We start from the raw sequence: 19,953 nt of genomic DNA, 5'->3' as shown, positions 1-19,953 counted from the left end.
TCAATTTTGTTCAATATTTACAATAACCCACTGAGGGAATCTATAATAATTTCCTCCACTTTCAGATAAAGAACATAAAGCTACTGGAATTACAACTTGCCAAGGTCACAGTAAATGGGCTGCATCTCAAATCAAAGTCTGACTTCAAAGCCTTCAGGCACTTCACCACTGTTGTATACTTCCTAAGGAACAGCTAATAGTCTAGCCATGAACACTGTACAAATAGACCCAAAGTTATAAAACACTGTTGAAAAGCTACTAGAGGATTCAAGATGGCGGCATGAAAGGTGAGACAGAGAACTCCTCGCCAAACCATATGTAATATGAAAATATAGTTAATACAACTAATCATAAAAGAGCAACAGGAGAGAAGGCTGCGCCAGACTGCATATACCTGGAGAACAAAGCAGATATCACGAAACGGTAACGTACCAAATCCTTGATTCAGTGGGACCCAAGCCCTTCCCCCACCTGACCTAACTGGCGGGGGGAAGAGAAACAGAGCAGGAAGGGGATGGAAGCCTAGGACTGCTGAACACACAGCCCTGGAGATCTGCTTTGGGAGCACAAATCTACATTGCACAGTGCTCTGGAGATTACTGGGGTTGGAAAGCTAAGATAGGCAGAACACCTGGAGAGACTGAGATTTCAGCTGTTTGTGGATGACAGGGATCCACAACTGGCTGCTCTTGGACAAAGGACAGGTGGGCGGTCTGAGAGGCTTCCTAAGCAGCAAGAGGGGTGCTGAAGGGGCAGCGTTTGCACAGAGCTTGCTGCACAGGACAAGGGATAGGTGGACAAGGTTACCTGGGCATGCTCTGCCCAGCAGGTTGGGAACTTTCAGGCTTTAGGAGCTCAATCCCCCTGGTTGGCTACTTAGCTCCGAGGCCCCGCACTGTGATATACAGCCTGCTGTGACTTCCTCCTGGACTGCTGGCAATGGCTCACAACCGGCAGTCCTTTCCCTGGTGTCAGGCCAGCCAGAGGGAGGCCCTGCCTACAGCAGCTACAGACACAAAGTACAGAGGCTTACAAGAGGGTGCTCAGCCCACTGGCACTGACAGTGGAGAAAAGCACTGAAGCTGGGAGGCAGGAAACAGCTCTTTCCTCCCCCCAGGCACCAGCACTGCTCCCTGTGACCCCCGACATCACTCCAGAGGCTGAGCAGCTCCAGAGATTAGAGCTTCTTGGCACTAGAGGGTGCCACATATAAATATGAAACATCAAAGAAACCTTGTTCAAACAAAAATCTCACAAACATCAGAAAAAGGGCCAAATGAAACTGAACTCACCAATCTTCCTGAAAGAGAGTTCAAAATAAAAATCATAAACATGCTCATGGAGGTAAAGGAAAATATCGAAGAATTCAAGGATGAATTTAGGATGGAGATCCAATCATTAAGAAATTCCATATATGAAATGAAACGTACAATGTAGGGATTTAAAAGCAGATTAGATTTAGTAGAAGAGATAGATGGTAAGAGGAACAGAAATTAAATAAGAGGAATACAAAGAAGCTGAGGCACAGAGAGAAAAATGGATATCTAAAAATGGAACAATATTGAGAGAACTGTGGGACAAATCCAAATGGAACAATATTCACATTATAGGGGTAAGAGAAGAAGTAGAGAGAGAAAAAGGGATAGAAAGTGTCTTTGAGGAGGTAATTACTGAAAACTTCCACAATCTGGGGAAGGAGATAATCTCTCAGGCCACGGAGGTGTCCAGATCTCCCAACACAAGGGATGCAAGGAGGACAACACCAAGACATATAATAATTAAAATGGCAAAGGTCAAGGAAAAGGAGAGACATTTAAAAGCAGCTAGAGAAAAAAGATCACCTACAAAGGAAAACCCATCAGGCTATCACCAGACTTCTCAACAGAAACCTTACATGCTAGAAGGGACTGTCATGATATATTAAATGCAATGAAGCAGAAGGGCCTCTACCAAGAATACTCTGCCTGGCGAGATTATCATTTAAATTTGAAGGAGGGATTAAACAATTTTCAGATAAGCAAAAGCTGAGAGAATTTACCTCCCACAAACCATCTCTACAGTACACTTTGGAGGGACTGCTATATGTAGGAGTATTCCTAAGGCTAAATAGCTGTCACCAGGGGAAACAAAACCACAGGAAAGAAAGCAGAACAATTAATTACTAAGCACATTCAAAAGCAAATCAACTACCCCCAAAGTCAATCAAGGGACAGACAAAGAGTATAGAATATGATACCTAATATACAAAGAATGGAGGAGGAAGAAAAAGGAGGAAAACCCCCCCACAACCTTTAGGTAGGGTTTGTAATAGCATACTGAGCGAGTTAAATTAGAATGTTAGATGGTAAGGGAATTAGCCTTGAACCTTTGGTAACCATGAATCTAAAGCCTGAAATGGCAGTAAGTACATACCTATCGATAACCACTCTGAATGTAAATGGTCTGAATGCACCATTCAAAAGGTATAGTGTCACTGAATGGATAAAAAATCAAGATCTGTCTATATGCTGCCTACAAGAGACTCACTTCAAGCCTAAAGACATACACAGACTGAAAGTAAAGGGATGCAAAAAGATATTTCATGGAACTAATAGGGAGAAAAAAGCAGGAATTGCAGTACTTGTATCAGACAAAATAGACCTCATAAAAAAGAAAGTCACAAGAGACAAAGAAGGACATTATATAATGATAAAGGGGTCAGTCCAACAAGAGGATATAACTATTGTAAATATCTATGCAACCAATACAGGATTACTTACATATGTGAAACAAATACTAACAGAATTAAAGGGGGAAATAGAATGCAATGCCTTCATTTTAGGAGACTTCAACACAGCACTCACTCCAAAGGACAGATCAACCAGACAGAAAATAAGAAAGGAGACAGACACATGGAACAACCTATTAAAACAGATGGACCTAACAAACATCTACAGAACACTCCATCCAAAAGCAACAGGATACACATTCTTCTCAAGTGCACATGGAATATTTTCAAGAATAGATCATCTACTATGCCACAAAAAGAGGCTCAGTAAATTAAAAAAGATGGAAATTGTACCAACCAGCTTCTCAGATCACAAAGGTATGAAACTAGAAATAAATTACACAAAGAAAATGAAAAATCCAAAAAACACACAGAGTCATAATAACATCCTCCTAAATAACCAACTTATCAATGACCAAATAAAAACAGAGATTAAGCAATATATGGAGACAAATGACAATAATAATTCAACACTACATAATTTGTGGGACACAGCAAAGGCAGTGCTAAGAGGGAAGTATACTGCAATATAGGGCTACCTCAGGAAAGAAGAACAGTCCCATACAAGCAGTCTAAACTCACAATTAACAAAACTAGAAAAAAGAACAAATGAGGCCCAAAGTCGGTAGAAGAAGGGACATAATGAAAATAAGAACATAAATAAATAAAATCGAGAAGAATAAAACAATACAAAGAATCAATGAAAGCAGGAGCTTGTTCTTCAAGAAAATAAAGAAAATAGATAAATCCCTAGCCAAACTTATCAAGAAAAAGAATCTACACACATAAACAGAATCAGAAATGAGAAAGGAAAAATCACTATGGACACCACAGAAATAAAAAGAATTATTAGAGAATACTATGACAAATTATATGCTAAAAAAAAGAATAACCTAGAAAAAATGTACAACTTTCTAGAAAAATACAACCTCCCAAGACTGACCAAGGAAGAAAGAGAAAATCTAAACAGACCAATTACCAGCAACGAAATTGAATTGGTAATGAAAAAACTACCCAAGAAAAAAACATCCAGGCCGGGTGGATTCACCGCTGAATTTTATCAGACATTTAGAGAAGACATAATACCCTTTCACCTTAAAGTTTCCCAAAAAATAGAAGAGGAAGGAATACCTCCAAACTCATCTATGAAGCAAGCATCACTATAGTAATAAAACCAGACAAAGACACCACAAAAAAAGAAAATTACAGACCAATATCACTGATGAATATAGATGCAAAAATATGCAACAAGATATTAGCAAACCGAATTCAAAAATACATCGAGAGGACCATACACCATAATCTAGTGGGATTCATCTCAGGGATGCAAGGATGGTACAACATTAGAAAATCCATCAACATCATCCACCACATCAACAAAAAGGAGGACAAAAACCACATGATCATCTCGACAGAGGCTGAAAAAGAATTCAACAAAATTCAACATCAAGTCATGATAAAAACTCAACAAAATGGGTATAGAGGGCAAGTACCTCAATATAATAAAGGCCATATATGATGAACCCAGAGCCAACATCATAATTAACAGCATGAAGCTGAAAGCTTTTCCTTTAAGATCATGAACAAGACAAGGATGACCACTCTCCTCACTTTTATTCAACATACTTCTGGAGGTCCTCACCATCGCAATCAGACAACACAAAGAAATAAAAAGCATCCAGATTCGTAAAGAAGAAGTTAAACTGTCATTGTTTGCAGATGACATATTATACATAAAAAACCCTAAAGAACCCACTCCAAAACTACTAGACCTAATAAATGAATTCAGCAAAGTTGCAGGATACAAAATTAATACACAGAAATTTGTCACTTTCCTATGTACTAATGATGAACTAGCAGAAAGAGAAATCAGGACAACAATTCCACTCATAACTACATCAAAAAGAATAAAATACCTAGCAATAAACCTAACCAAGGAAGTGAAAGACCTATACTCTGAAAACTACAAGACACTCATGAGAGAAATTAAAGAAGATACCAACAAATGGAAACACCTCCCGTGCTCATGGACAGGAAGAACTAATATTGTCAAAATGGCCATCTTGCCTAAAGCAATCTACAGTTTCAATGCAATCCTTATCAAAATACCAACAGCATTCTTCAAAAAACTAGAGCAAATAGTTCTAAAACTCATATGAAACCACAAAAGATCCCAAATAGCCAAAGCAATGCTGGGAAGGAAGAATAAAGCAGGGGGGATTATGCTCCCCATCTTCAAGGTCTACTACAAAGCCACAGTAATCAAGACAATTTGGTAGTGGCACAAGAACAGACCCATAGACCAATGGAACAGACTAGAGAGCCCTGATATAAACCCAACCATATATGGTCAATTAATGTGATAAACAATGTGAAAATGATGGCCTCTTCAACAGCTGGTGTTGGCAAAACTGGACAGCTACATGCAAGAGAATGAAACTGGATTACTGTCTAACACCATACACAAATGTAAACTCAAATGGATCAAAGACCTGAATGTAAGTCATGAAACCATAAAACTCTTAGAAGAAAACACAGGCAAAATTCTTGAATATAAACATGAGCAACTTTTTTCTGAATGCATCTCTTCAGGCAGGGCAAACAAAATAGAAAATAAATAATGGGAATACATCATGCTAAAAAGCTTCTGTACTGCAGAGGACACCATCAGCAGAACAAAAATGCATCCTACAGTATGGGAGAATATATTTGTAAATGACATATCTCACAAGGGGTTAACAAAAAAAAAGTATAAAGAACTCACATGCCTCAACACCCAAAAAACAAATAACCCTATTAAAAAATGGGCAGGGGATATGAACAGACACTTCTCCAAAGAAGAAATTCAGATGGCACACAGGCACATGAAAAGATGCTCCACGTTGCTAATTATCAGGGAAATGCAAATTAAATGACAATGAGATATCACCTCACACCAGATAGGATGGCCAACATAGAAAAGTCTAGGAACTACAAATGCTGGCGAGGATGCGGAGAAAGGGGAACCCTCTTACACTGCTGGTGGGAATGTAAACTAGTTCAACCATTGTGGAAAGCAGTATGGATGTTCCTCAAAAAACTCAAAATAGAAATACCATTTGACCCTGGAATTCCACTCCTAGGAATTCACCCTAGGAATGCAGGATCCCAGTTTCAAAAAGACATGAGCACCCCTATGTTTATCCCAGCACTATTTACAATAGCCAAGAAACGGAGGCAACCTAAGTGTCCATCAGTAGATGAATGAATAAAGAAGATGTGGTACATATACACAATGGAATATTATTCAGCCACAAGAAGAAAACAAATTCTACCATTTGCAACAACATGGATGGAGCTAGAGGGTATTATGCTCAGTGAAATAAGCCAGGCAGAGAAAGACAAGTACCAAATGATTTCACTCATCTGTGGAGCATAAGAACAAAGCAAAAACTGAAGGAATAAAACAGCAGAAGACTCACAGAACCTAAGAATGGACTAACAGTTACCAAAGGGAAAGGGACTGGGGAGGGTGGGTGGGAAGGGAGAAAGGGAATAAGGGGCATTACAATTAGCACACATAACGTGGGTGGGGGGCATGGGGAAGGCAGTATAGCACAGAGAATACAAGTAGTGACTCGATAGTAGCTCACTATGCTGATAGACAGTGAGTGTAATAGAGTATGTGGTGGGGACTTGATAAAGGTGGAATCTAGTAACTACAATGTTGCTTATGTGATTGTATATTAATGATAGCAAAAAAAAAAAAAAAAAAAACAACTACTACAAGCATACACAGAGTACGGGAAAATAGAACAGGAACTCCTAACCTAGACTTGGGTAGGAATGGGATCAGAAAAGTTGTCAGAAAGTTCTGAGAAATAAACAGAAATTGTTTGCATAAACAGCAAAATACGCTGAGATTTTTACGATGGCTTTTAAACTTCTCCAAGTCCAATAGAATAAAAATATTTTACTTTGTGGCCAAATCGACACAACATTCACATACATGTACATAAAAGCATACATAAGTTTTGCAAACAATTCTTAAATTTGTATATATGTATGAATTGTGAAGCAAGTTTACTATTTTATCTAGGTAAAAAACAGATTTATTTTTACACAAGTCAATACAAATGTAAACTTCTTTTAAAAATTTATTTGCAGCATCTTGTATTCCTCTTGAAGATCACAATATCTGATCAACAATATATTCTTATCTGAGACTTAGAATAGAAATCCATTTTTAGAACTTGAAGAAAAGTAAATCTAGGTAAATACTGAGTGGAAAATTATTTTTATTCTCTCTCTTCTTCCTTTCTCCTTTTCCCAGGAATAGGTTGCTAGCATAAGCCCACTTTATATTCCTTCTTACCCTCTTAGTCTTGTCTCAACTCAGTACTACAGGCACTCTCAAAACCTACCCTAATATTTCTCAAGGATGCAAGACCTACCTGGACAAAAAGAATGAGTCAGCAAAGCAGAGGGAGGAAGAAATGAATAAGTAGAGATAAGACTATGTACAGATGTCTAGCGCTAGAGAGCTTGACTCATTCAGAGAACATGGAGTTCAGTACCACTGTTACCTACAGAACAGGAAAGAAGGAGATTGGACAGATGAGTCAGGACATACCATGAGAGACTTTACTTTTTCTTGGCTCAAGGAATCTTTACAATGGGTTTGGCTCTGAGCATGTATCAATTAGGGGATGTATATGCACATGCAAGGGAAGTCTGTAATAGTGGGGGCAAGAAGAAAATTCTCTTTTGAATTTCATTTGCCTTTATGTCAGCCCCTAAGATGGTTCCAAATGGTCCCAACCTCCTGGTATTCACAACCTTGTATAGTCCCTTCCTCCACTGTTTCAGAGCTGGACCGTGTGAACAACACACTATGGCAGAAGCCTCGGTATGTCACTAAACTGAGGTTCCATCTTGGAAATTCTCCCTCTTTCTTAGATCACTTGCTCTGGATGAAGTCATATCATAAAATGTCCTATGGGAGGCCTATGTGGCAGGAACTGAAGCTTCCTGACAACAGCCATGTTAATGAGCTTGAAGAGGATCCTGCCCCATTCAGCACCGTGACTTCAATCTCATGAGACTTCTGAGCCAGAACCACCTAACTGAGCTGTTCTTGGAATCTTGACCCTTACAAACTGTGAATTCATAAATGTTTGTTGTTTTCATCCTGTGAGTTTTGGGATAATTTCCTATATAGTGACAGGCAAGTAATACAGCTCTCCCTCTAGGGATGTTGTGTTACTTTTGCAGTTCAAAACTGGGCTACTGCAGTACCAGCTTTTAAATTGTTTTTTAAGAATGTCCTCCAAGTGTAAAAACATGAGAAAATAGCTCACCTATAATTTTCTTTTGCATCTTCCCAGGCAAGTTGTCTAAATTCCTCATACATTTTTTTATTGAAGTGATCTCTGAGGAAAAAGGACCAGAAACGGAAGAGGGTATTCATTTCTTGGGACTGGCCAATTCCCAAGCGTTTTCTCTCTGGAAAAAGTTAATAGAACATTTTTTTTCATTAAAGATACTTACTGAAGTCAAAACAGCAGATGCTTAACATAAGGCAAGTTTAAACACATTAAAAATGTATTTGGGTATCTTCTAAATAAAGGACAAACATTAATCCATTTTCTGACTCACTGCTCAAATTTAAACATTAGTTAATAATATCAAAAATATACTAAACTATAATTCCTAATGTGTCTAACCTACAAATACATGAATAAAGATATATATAAACACAGTTACTTAAGGTAATTAAAAATATTACAAAATAAAAGAATAACCTATTAAGTGCTACAATTTGAATTTTTTAGGATTATGCTTTAATTTTAAATATAATTATGTAAAGGACAAGCATCTTACCACTTAGGCACCTCTGATGATACTTGTGGTATACATGTTGGGTAAAGCCATTTTCCTTCAAAAGCTCATGAGAAGGGTGCTGGAACTTTGGGAATGAATGAGGAATATATCCGTAACTTCCTACTAGGGGTGCACCTTCTGAAGGTGAAGCATTTGAAGTGCTGTTTGAGGAGGGGGGAAAAAGCCTTCAAACTGAAATATCAAGAATCAAGTATTTAAACCAATTTGCACTATTTGTTCATTACCGAGAGTCTGAGCAGTGGAAAAGACACTAGTCCCTAAAATTTTCCTACACTAATGACATAAAGATCCACATGTACATTGCTATTTAGGCTCAACACACAGATAAATTCAGATGCTGATAAACAACATAGTCACAAACTCTCAAACTAAAACAAACTGAGTAATTATCTTACTGCAATTCTATATATCAATTCTAGTTCTGAAATGTCTCTTAAATCTGTCTTTTTCTTTTTATCTGTACCCATTAATCAAATTTAGGCTTTCCTCCTCTTTCACTCGAACTAACTCATCTTGTTTTTCCAATCTCCCTTCAGAAGATGATATAAAGAAATGATTCTCAACATGCAGTCTGGATGCTTGGATGGGTTCCCAAGAGCCTTTCAGAAAGCCTGCAAGGTCAAAACTATTTTCCCAATAATACTGAGATATTATTTGCCCTTTCCAGTGTGTCTACCTTTGTACTGATAGTACTAAAGCACTGGTGTATAAAACTGCTGATGCAAATTAAGGAAATGACACCTAACTTGACTTACTAGTGATTGTACTATTCACCTCTGTGCACTTGCAATTTTTCAAAAATGCCATTTCAATTTAAGATGTCCTCAGTGAAGCAAAAAAAATTGACTTTATAAACTCTCAACTCTTGAGTAGATAGCTTACGGTGACAAAATGCAACAGCTTTAGTTTTAAAAAATAAAGTTCTGAAGGTGTGTCACAACAATGTGAATACTCTTAGCACTACTGAATTGTTCACTTAAAAATTATTAAGATGGGAAATTTTATGCTTATATGTTTTTAGAAAAAAATGGGATGGAAGCATAAAGCACTTTTGTAGCATATCAAATTATAATGGTGTTGTTATAGACTAAATGATGAATTTCAATGTAGTGGTTATTTCAGGAGGTAATTAAGTCACAAGCACACAGCTCTCATAAGTGGGTTAAATAACCTAATAAGAGACATGAGAGAGCTTGATTCCTTTCTTTGTGCTCTCTACCATGTGAGGATATAACAAGAAGAGTATAAGAGTCTATTTCAGTTTTGTTTGTTTTTTAGATTCCATATATAAGTGAAGTCATATTGTATTTGTCTTTGTCTGTCTGACTTACTTCACTTAGCCTCTAGGTCCATCCATGTTGTCACAATGACAAGATTTCATTCTTTTTTGTGGCTGAGTAATATTCTGTTGTACATGTACCACAACATTTTTATCCATTCATTATCGATGGACATTTGGGTTGTTTCCATATTTTTGCTACTGTAAATAATGCTATGACAAAATCAGGAGTGCATATATCTTTTTGGATTAGTGACTTTGTTTTCTTCAGGTAAATTTGCAGAAGTGGGATTCCTAGGTTACATGGTATTTCTATTTTTAGTTTTCTGACAAACACCCATGGTTTCCATTGTGTCTGCTCCGATTTGCAATCCTACAAGCCAGTGTGTGAGGGCTCCCTTTACTCCACATCCTCACCAACACTTGTTATTTCTTGTCTTTTGGATAGTGGCCATTCTGACTGGTGTGAGGTGATATCTCACTGTGGTTTTGATTTGCATTTTCCTGACAATTTGTGATATTGAGCACCTGTTAATGTATTTGTTAGCTATCTGTATGTCTTCTTTGGAAAAATATCTATTCAGGTCCTCTGATGATTATTTTTTAATTGTAGTATTGTTGATATACAATCTTATATTGGTTACAAATGTACAACACACAGTGGTTCAACAACTACCCAAAATATTAAATCCTCACATCCTCTAGTGTGGTTACTATCTATCAACAGAAAAATGTTACAGAATCACTGACTATATTCTCCATGATGTAATACCATCCCCATGTCTCTATCCATTTTTTAATGGCAATTGTTTGTTTGGTGCTGAGTTGTATGAGTTCTTTATATATTTTGGATATAGCCCTTTATCAGATATATCATTTGCAATTATAGCTCCCATATGGTAGGTTGATGTTTCTGTTTTGTTGATGGTTTCTTTTGCTGTACAGAAATATTTTTAGTTTCACATAGTTTTACTTATTTTTCCTTTTGTTTCCCTTGCATGGGGAGACATATCCAGAAAAAATTATTAATGATGTTTAAAAGCTTACTGCCTATGTTTTCTTTTAGAAGTTTCCTGGTTTCAGGTCTTATATTTCAGTCTTTAACCCTGAGTTTATTTTTGTGTACAGCATGAGACAGTGATCCAGTTTCATTCTTTTGCATGTAGCTGTCCAGTTTACTGAACACTATTTACTTACGAGACTGTCTTTTCCCCATTGTACATTCTTGCCTTGCCTTATATTAATTGACTATATATACAAAGGTATGGGTTTATTTCTGGGCTCCCTATTCGGTTCCACTGATCCATGTTATCTGCTCTTGTGCTATTACTATTCTGTTTTGATTAGTATAGCTTTGTAGTATAGTTTGAAACCAGGGATTGTGGTACATTCAGCTTTGTTCTTCTTTCTCAAGCCTGCTTGGGCTATTTGGGGTTTCTTGTGGTTCCATAAAAAGTTTAGGATTATTTGCTCTAGTTTAGGGGAAAATGCCATTGGCATTTTGATAGGGATTGCAGTGAATCTGTAGATTGCTTTGGGCAGTGTGGCCATTTTAAAAGTAATGATTCTACTTATCCATGAACATGGAATAGCTTTCCATTTATCTATGTCTTAGTTACTTTCTTTCATCAATGTCATACTTCTCAGCATATAGGTCTTTCATTTCCTTGCTTGAATTTATTACTAGGTATTTTATTCTTTTTCATGCAATTGTAAGTGGGATTGATTTCTTAATTTCTGTTAGTTGCAATTTTGTTTTAAATACAAGTCTATATTTAGACAGCTTTGGCTTCAAAAACCAAATACAGCAGCCTGGGTGACTTAAATAACAAAAATTTATCTTCTCAATGTTCTTCAGGCCACAGTAAAAGGGTAAAGGACCAGTAGCATTGGATTCTGATGAGGCCTTGCTTCCTGACTTACAGAGAGCCACCTTCTGAATGTGTCCTCACATGTCTTTTCCTCTGTCTATATGCAGTGAGATCTCTGTAGTCTCTTCCTCTTCTTATAAGGATACCAGTCCTATTCAATTAGGGTACCATCTTTATGACTTCATTAAACCTTAATTATGTTCAAAAAGGCCCTGTTTCCAAATAAATTCATGTTGGGAGTTAGGGCATCAACATGTAATTTTGGGGAGAAACAATTTAGTACATAAAATCATCCTAGTGGGTGTGAAGAGGATTCTTATAATGGTTTTTTTACTTGAAGTTCCCTAATAATGATGTTTAGCATCTTTTCTTTTTTTTTAAATTTTTTATTAACGTATGATATACACTCTTATGAAGCTTTCACATGAAAAAATAAAGTAGTTACTACATTTACCCGTATTATCAAGTTCCCACCCATACCCCAATGCAGTCACAGTCCATCAGTGCACCAAGTTGCCAGAGATCCACTACATCCCTTGATACACTGATCTCCCTGTGATCCCCCTCACCATGTGTCCTAAACATAATACCCCTCAGTCCCCTTCACCCTCCCGCACCACCCACCCTCCCACACCCCTCTCTTTTGGTAACCACTAGTTCGTTCTTGGAGTCTCTGAGTCTCCTGCCATTTTGTTCCTTCAGTTTTTCTTCACTGTTATACTCCACAAAATGAGGAAAATCATTTGGCATTTATCTTTCTCCACCAGGCTTATTTCACTGAGCATAATGTCAACCAGCTCCATCCATGTTGTTGCAAATGGTAGGATTTGTTTCTTTCTTATGGCTGAACAGTATTCCATTGTATATATGTGCCATATATTCTTTATCCATTCATCTACTGATGGACACTTAGGTTGCTTCCATATCTTGGCTATTGTAAAAAGTGCTGCGATAAACATAGGGGTGCATATGTCTTTTTGAGTCTGAGAAATTATATTCTTTGGGTATATTCCAAGGAGTGGGGTTCCAGGGTCAAATCGTATTTCTATTTTTAGTTTTTTGAGGAATATCCATATTTCTTTCCACAATGGTTGAACTAGCTAACATTCCCACCAGCAGTGTAAGAGGGTTCCCCTTGCTCTGCATCCTCACCAGCATTTGTTGTTCTTAGTCTTTTCGATACTGGCCATTCTCACTGGTGTGAGGTGATATCTCATTATGGTTTTAATTTGCATTTCTTTGATGATTAGTGATGTGGAGCATCTTTTCATGTGTCTGTTGGCCATCTGAATTTCTTCTTTGGAGAATTGTCTCTTCATATCCTCTGCCCATTTGTTAATCAGGTTGTTTGCTTTTTGGGTGTTGAGGTGCGTAGTTCTTTATATATTTTGGATGTCAACCCCTTGTCGGATATGTCATTTACAAATATATTCTCCAACACTGTAGGATGCTTTTTTGTTTTGTTGATAATGTCCTTTGCCATACAAAATCTTTTTAGTTTGATGTAGTCCCATGAATTCATTTTTGCTTTTCTTTCCCTTTCTCGAGGAGATGGGTTCAGGAAGAAGTTGCTCATGCTTATATTCAGGAGATGTTTGCCTATGTTGTCTTCTAAGAGTTTTATGGTTTCATAACCCACATTCAAGTCTTTAATCCATTTCAAGTTCACTTTAGTGTATGGGGTTAAAAAATAATCCAGTTTCATTCTCTTGCATGGAGCTGTCCAGTTTTGCCAACACCAGCTGTTGAAGGGGCTGTCATTTCCCCATTGTATGTCCATGGCTCCTTTATCATATATTAATTGACCATATATGGTTGAGTTTATATCAGGGCTCTCTAGTCTGTTCCATTGGTCTATGGGGCTATTCTTCGGCCACTACCAAGTTGTCTTGATGACTGCGGCTTTGTAGTACAGCTTGAAGTTGGGGAGCATAATTCCCACTGCTTTATTCTTCCTTCTCAGAATTGCTTTGGCTATTTGAGGTCTTTTGTGGTGCCATATGAATTTTAGGATGATTTTCTGTAGTTCGTTGAAGAATGCAGTTGGTATTTTGATAGGAATTGCATTGAATCTATAGATTACTTTAGGCAGGATGGCCATTTTGATGATATTAATTCTTCCTATCCATGAGCATGGGATGTGTTTCCATTTATTGGTATCTTCTTTAATTTCTCTCATGAGTGTCTTGTAGCTTTCAGAGTATAGGTCTTTCACTTCATTCATTAGGTTTATTCCTAGGTATTTTATTCTTTTTGATGCAATTGTGAATGGAATTGTTTTCCTGATTTCTCTCTCTGCTAGTTCATTGTTAGTGTATAGGAATGCCACATATTTCTGTGTATTAATTTTGTATCAAGCAACTTTGCTGAATTCAGATATTAGATCCAGTGGTTTTGGAGTGGATTCATTGTGGTTTTTTATGTACAATATCATGTCATCTGAAAACAAGGACAGTTTAACTTCTTCCTTGCCAATCTGGATGCCTTTTATTTCTTTGTTTTATCTGATTGCCATGGCTAGGACCTCCAGTACTATGCTGAATAGAAGTGGGGAGAGTGGGCATCCTTGTCTTGTTCCTGATCTTAAAGGAAAAGCTTTCAGCTTCACGCTGTTAAGTATAATGTTGGCTGTGGGTTTGTCATATATGGCCTTTATTATGTTGAGGTACTTGCCCTCTATTCCCATTTTGCTGAGAGTTTTTATCATGAATGGATGTTGAATTTAGCCAAATGCTTTTTCAGCATCTATGGAGATGATCATGTGGTTTTTGTCCTTCTTTTTGTTGATGTGGTGGATGATGTCGATGGATTTTCGAATGTTGTACTATCCTTGCATCCCTGGAATGAATCCTACTTGATCATGACGGATGATCTTTTTGAAGTATTTTTGAATTCGGTTTGCTAATATTTTGTTGAGTATTTTTGCATCTAAGTTCATCAGGGATATTGGTCTGCAATTTTCTTTTTTTTGTGGTGTCTTTGCCTTGTTTTGGTATCAGAGTGATGCTAGCATCATAGAATGAGTTTGGAAGTATTCCCTCCTCTTCTATTTTTTGGAAAACTTTAAGGAGAATGGGTATTAGTTCTTCACTAAATGTTTGATAAAATACAGCAGTGAAGCCATCTGGTCCAGGGGTTTTGTTCTTAGGTAGGTTTTTGATTACCAGTTCAATTTCGTTGCTGGTAATTGGTCTGTTCAGATTTTCTGTTTCTTTCTGGGTAATCCTTGGAAGGTTGTATTTTTCTAGAAAGTTGTCCATTTCTTCTAGGTTATCCAGTTTGTTAGCATATAATTTTTCATAGTATTCACTAATAATTGTATTTCTGTGGTGTTCATAGTGATTTTCCTTTCTCATTTCTGATTCTGTTTATATGTGTAGACTCTCTTCTTTTCTTCATAAGTCTGGCTAGGGGTTTGTCTATTTTGTTTATTTTCTCAGAGAACCAGCTCTTGCTTTCATTGATTACTTCTATTGTTTTATTCTTCTCAATTTTATTTCTTTCTGCTCTAATCTTCATTATGTCCCTCCTTCTACTGATTTTGGGCCTCATTTGTTCTTCTTTTTCTAGTTTTATTAATTGTCAATTTAGACTGCTTATATGAGATTGTTCTTCTTTCTTCAGGTAGGCCTGTATTGCAATATACTTTCCTCTTAGCACAGCCTTGGTTGCATACCACAGATTTTGTGGTGTTGAATTATTGTTGTCATTTGTCTGTATATATTGCTTGATCTCTGTTTTTATTTTGTCATTGATCCATTGGTTCTTTAGGAGCATGTTGTGCAGCCTCCGTGTGTTTGTGGGGTTTTTCATTTTTTGTGTGTAATTTATTTCTAGTTTCATATCTTTGTGGTCTGAGAAACTGGCTGGCACAATTTCGATCTTTTTGAATTTACTGAGGCTCTGTTTGTGGCCTAGTGTGTATTCTGGAAAATGTTTCATGTGCACTTGAGAAGAATGTGTATCCTGTTGCTTTTGGATGTAGAGTTCTGTAGATGTTCATTAGGTCCATCTGTTCTATTGTGTTGTTCAGTGCCTCTGTCTCCTTACTTATCTTCTGTCTGGTTGATCTGTCCTTCAGAGTGAGTGGAGTATTGAAGTCTCCTAGAATGAATGCATTGCATTCTATTTCCCCTTTTAATTCTGTTGGTATTTGTTTCATATATGTGGGTGCTCCTGTGTTGGGAGCACTGATATTTACAATGGTTATAACTTCTTGTTGGATTGACCCCTTTATCATTATGTAATGCCCTTCTTTGTCTGTTGTTACTTTCTGTGTTTTGAAGTCTATTTTGTCTGATACAAGTACTGCAATTCCTGCTTTTTCCTCTCTGTTAGTTGCATGAAACATCTTTTCCCATCCCTTCACTTTTAGTCTGTGCATGTCTTTGGATTTAAAGTGAGTCTCTTGTAGGCAGCATATAGATGGGTCTTGTTTTTTTAATCCATTCAGTGACTCTATGTCTTTTGATTGGTGCATTCAGTCCATTTACAGTAAGGGTGATTATCGATAGGTATATACTTATTGCCATTGCAGGCTTTAGATTCGTGGTTAACAAAGTTGAAGGTTAATTTCCTTACTATCTAAGTATCTAACTTAACTCACTTAATATGCTATAACAAACACAATCTAAAGGTTCTTTTCTTTTTCTCCTCCTTTTTCTTCCTCCTCCATACTTTATATGTTAGGTATCATATTCTGTATTCTTTGTCTATCCCTCGATTGACTTTGGGGATAGTTAATTTAATTCTGCATTTGCTTAGTAATTAGCTGTTCTTCTTTCTTTACTGTGTTTTTATTACTTCTGGTGACAGCTATTAAACCTTAGGAACACTTCCATCTATAACAGTCCCTCCAAAATAGACTGTAGAAATGGTTTGTGGGAGGTAAGTTCTCTCAGCTTTTGCTTATCTGGAAATTGTTTAATCCCCACTTCAAATTTAAATGATAATTTTGCTGGATTATGTAATCTTGGTTACAGGCCCTTCTGCTTCATGGCATTAAATACATCATGTCACTCCCTTCTGGCCTGTAAGGTTTCTGCTGAGAAGTCTGATGTTAGCCTGATGGGCTTTCCTTTGTATGTGATCTTACTTCTGTCTCTGGCTGCTTTTAACAGTCTGTCCCTATCCTTGATCTTGACCATTTTAATTACTATGTGTCTTGGTGGTATTTTCCTTGGGTCCCTTGTGTTGGGAGATCTGTGGATCTCCATGGCCTGAGAGATTAGGTCCTTCCCCAGATTGGGGAAGTTTTCAGCAACTATCTCCTCAACACACTTTCTATCTGTTTCTCTCTCTCTTCTTCTTCTGGTATCCCTATAATGTGAATATAGTTCCATTTGGATTGGTCACACAGTTCTTTCAATATTCTTTCATTCTTAGAGATCTTTTTTTCTGTCCGTGCCTCAGCTTCTTTGTATTCCTCTTCTCTAGTTTCTATTTCAGTTATCATCTCCTCCACCGTTTCCAACCTGCTTTTAATAGCTTCCGTCGTGCTCTTCAATGATTGGATCTTGGACCAGAATTCATTCCTGAGTTCTTGGATATCTTTCCGTACCTCCATTAGCATGTTGAAGATTTTTATTTTGAACTCCCTTTCAGGAAGAGTCACAAAGTCCATGTCATTTAAATCTTTCTCTGGAGTTATATTAATTTTACTCTGGTCCAGGTTCCTTTGGCATTTCATATTTGTACATGGTGCCCTCTAGTTTCCAGAAGCTCTACTCTGGAGCTGCTCAGCCCCTGAAGCAATGTCGTGGGTTGCAGGGGAACGGTATTGGTGCCTTGGGGGAGGAAAGAGCTGCTTCCTGCTTCCCGGCTGCTATGCCTGTCTCCACTGCCTGAACCAGTGGGCCGAGCACACAGGTATAAGCTTATGTCCCAGAGCAGCCAGATATGGATCCCTGTTTTCCACAAGTGGCTGGAACCCCAGTCTCTCCCGGAAGTCCATCTGTCCCAGCTTTCCAAACCCATAATCACAAGAGTATGAGGAAAGCACCATGAAATGTAGGTTTTTCCTCCTAGCGTAGATCTCAGGTGCTAGGTATTCAGCAGTCTCAGGCCTTCCACTCCCTCCCTGCTCAGTTTCTCTTCCTCCCGCCAGTGAGCTGGGGTGGGTGAAAGGCTTGGGTCCCACCGAGCCACAGATTTGGTACATTACCCTGTTCCCTGAGGTCTGCTCTTTTCTCCAGGTGTATGCAGTCTGGCACCGTCCTCTTTCCTGTTGCTCTCTCAGGATTAGTTTCACCAACTATATTTTCTAATTGTATACAGTTTTAGGAGGTAGCCTCTGTCTCTCCTCTCATGCCGCCATCTTCCATTTAGCATCTTCTCATGGGCTTATTGGCGATTTCTATATCTTCTTTGGAGAAATGTCTATTTAAATCCTTTGCCCATTTTCACATGGTTTTATTGTTATTGTTGATTTGTTAGAATTCTTTACATATTCTGGAGAGTAATCCTTTATCAGACATATGATCGGCAAATATTTTCTCCTATTCAGTAAATTGTCTTTTCACTCTGATAGGACCCTTTGAGACACTAAAGTTCTTAATTATTTGAACTACAATTTATCTGTTTTTCTTTTTGTTGCCTGAGCTTTTGGTGTCATACTCAAGAAACCACTGCCAAATCCAGAGTCATGAATATTTTCTCCTATGTCTTCTTCCAAGAGTTTTATAGTTTTAGTTCTTAAGTTTAGGCTTTTAACCCATTTTCACTTAATTTTTTTGAATATGGTAGAAGGTCTGGGTCCATCCATTTGCATGCTTTTTATCCATTTTTCCCAGCACCATTTGTAGAAAAAACGTTCTTTTCCCATGCAATATATGTGGGGGTTTATTTCTAGATTATGTTCTATTCTATTGATTTGTATGTCTCTCCTTCCTTCTGACAGAACCATACTGTTTTTCGGGTTTTTTTTATTTCGGTATCATTAATATACAATTACATGAGCAACATTATGATTACTATACTCCCCCCATTATCAAGTCCCCACCACATACCCCATTACACTCACTGCCCATCAGCGTAGTAAGATGCTATAGAATCACTACTTGTCTTCTGTGTGTTATACTGCCTTCCCCATGCCTCCCACTACATTATGTGTGCTTATCATAATGCCCTTTATTCCCTTCTCCCACCCTTCTGAACACCCACCCCTAGTCCCTTTTGCTTTGGTAACTATTAGTCCATTCTTGGGTTCTGTGAGTCTGCTGCTGCTTTGTTCCATCAGTTTTTTCTTTGTTTTTATATTCCACAGAGGAGTGAAATCATTTCATACTTGTCTTTTTCCGCCTGGCTTATTTCACTGAGCATAATACCCTCTAGCTCCATCCACATTGGGACAAGTGGTAGGATTTGTTTTCTTCTTATGGCTTAATATTCCATTGTGTATATGTACCATACTTTCTTTATTCATTCATCTACTGATGGAAACTTAGGTTGCTTCCATTTTTTGGCTATTGTAAACAGTGCTGGAATAAAATAGGGGTATATATGTCTTTTTGAAACAGGGATCCTGAATTCTAAGGGTAAATTCTGAGTGGAATTCCTGGATCAAATGGTATTTCTATTTTTAGTTTTTTGCGGAACCTCCATACTGCTTTTAACAATGGTTGAACTAGTTTACATTCCCAAGAGCAGTATAGGAGGGTTGCCCTTATTCCACATCCTCGCCAACATTTGTTATTTTTTGTCTTTTGGATGCTGGCCATCCTAACCGGTGTGAGGTGATATCTCACTGTGGTTTTAATTTGCATTTCTCTGATGACTAGCAACGTGGAGCATCTTTTCATGTGTCTGTTGGCCATCTGAATTTCTTCTTTGGAGAACTGTCTGTTCAGCTCCTCTGCCCATTTTTTTATTGGATTATTTGCTTTTTGTTTGTTAAGGGGCATGAGCTCTTTATATATTTTCGTTGTCAACCCTTTATCAGATCTGTCATTTATGAATATATTCTCAAATATTGTAGGATGCGTTTTTGTTCTATTGGTGGTGTCCTTTGCTGTACAGAAGCTTTTGAGCTTGATATAGTCCCACTTGTTCATTTTTGCTTTTGTTTCCCTTGCCCAGGGAGATATGTACATGAAGAAGTCACTCATGTTTATGTCCAAGAGAGGTTTACCTGTGTTCTCCTCTTAGAGTTTTAT

General features: G+C 37.6%; 1 protein-coding gene across 5 annotated transcripts in view; it reads right to left on the bottom strand.

Annotated features, from left to right (window-relative positions):
• The window catches only part of LARP1B (La ribonucleoprotein 1B), a 196,098-nt gene that overhangs the window by 15,611 nt on the left and 160,534 nt on the right, over positions 1-19,953 (bottom strand). For 4 of the 5 annotated variants that reach the window (XM_057502607.1, XM_057502608.1, XM_057502609.1 and 1 more), the window contains 2 exons: positions 8,630-8,790; positions 8,107-8,251 (listed from right to left, as the gene is read on the bottom strand). In XM_057502607.1, coding sequence (XP_057358590.1) covers positions 8,107-8,251; positions 8,630-8,790 — 306 coding nt within the window. Of the gene's footprint in view, positions 1-8,106; positions 8,252-8,629; positions 8,822-19,953 lie in introns of those variants that run through there. The other variant, XR_008997858.1, reaches the window with a different exon arrangement.

This window comes from Manis pentadactyla, chromosome 5 (assembly GCF_030020395.1).
Source record: "Manis pentadactyla isolate mManPen7 chromosome 5, mManPen7.hap1, whole genome shotgun sequence".
Lineage (NCBI taxonomy): Eukaryota > Metazoa > Chordata > Mammalia > Pholidota > Manidae > Manis > Manis pentadactyla.
This window is presented reverse-complemented; position numbering and strand designations above follow the sequence as displayed.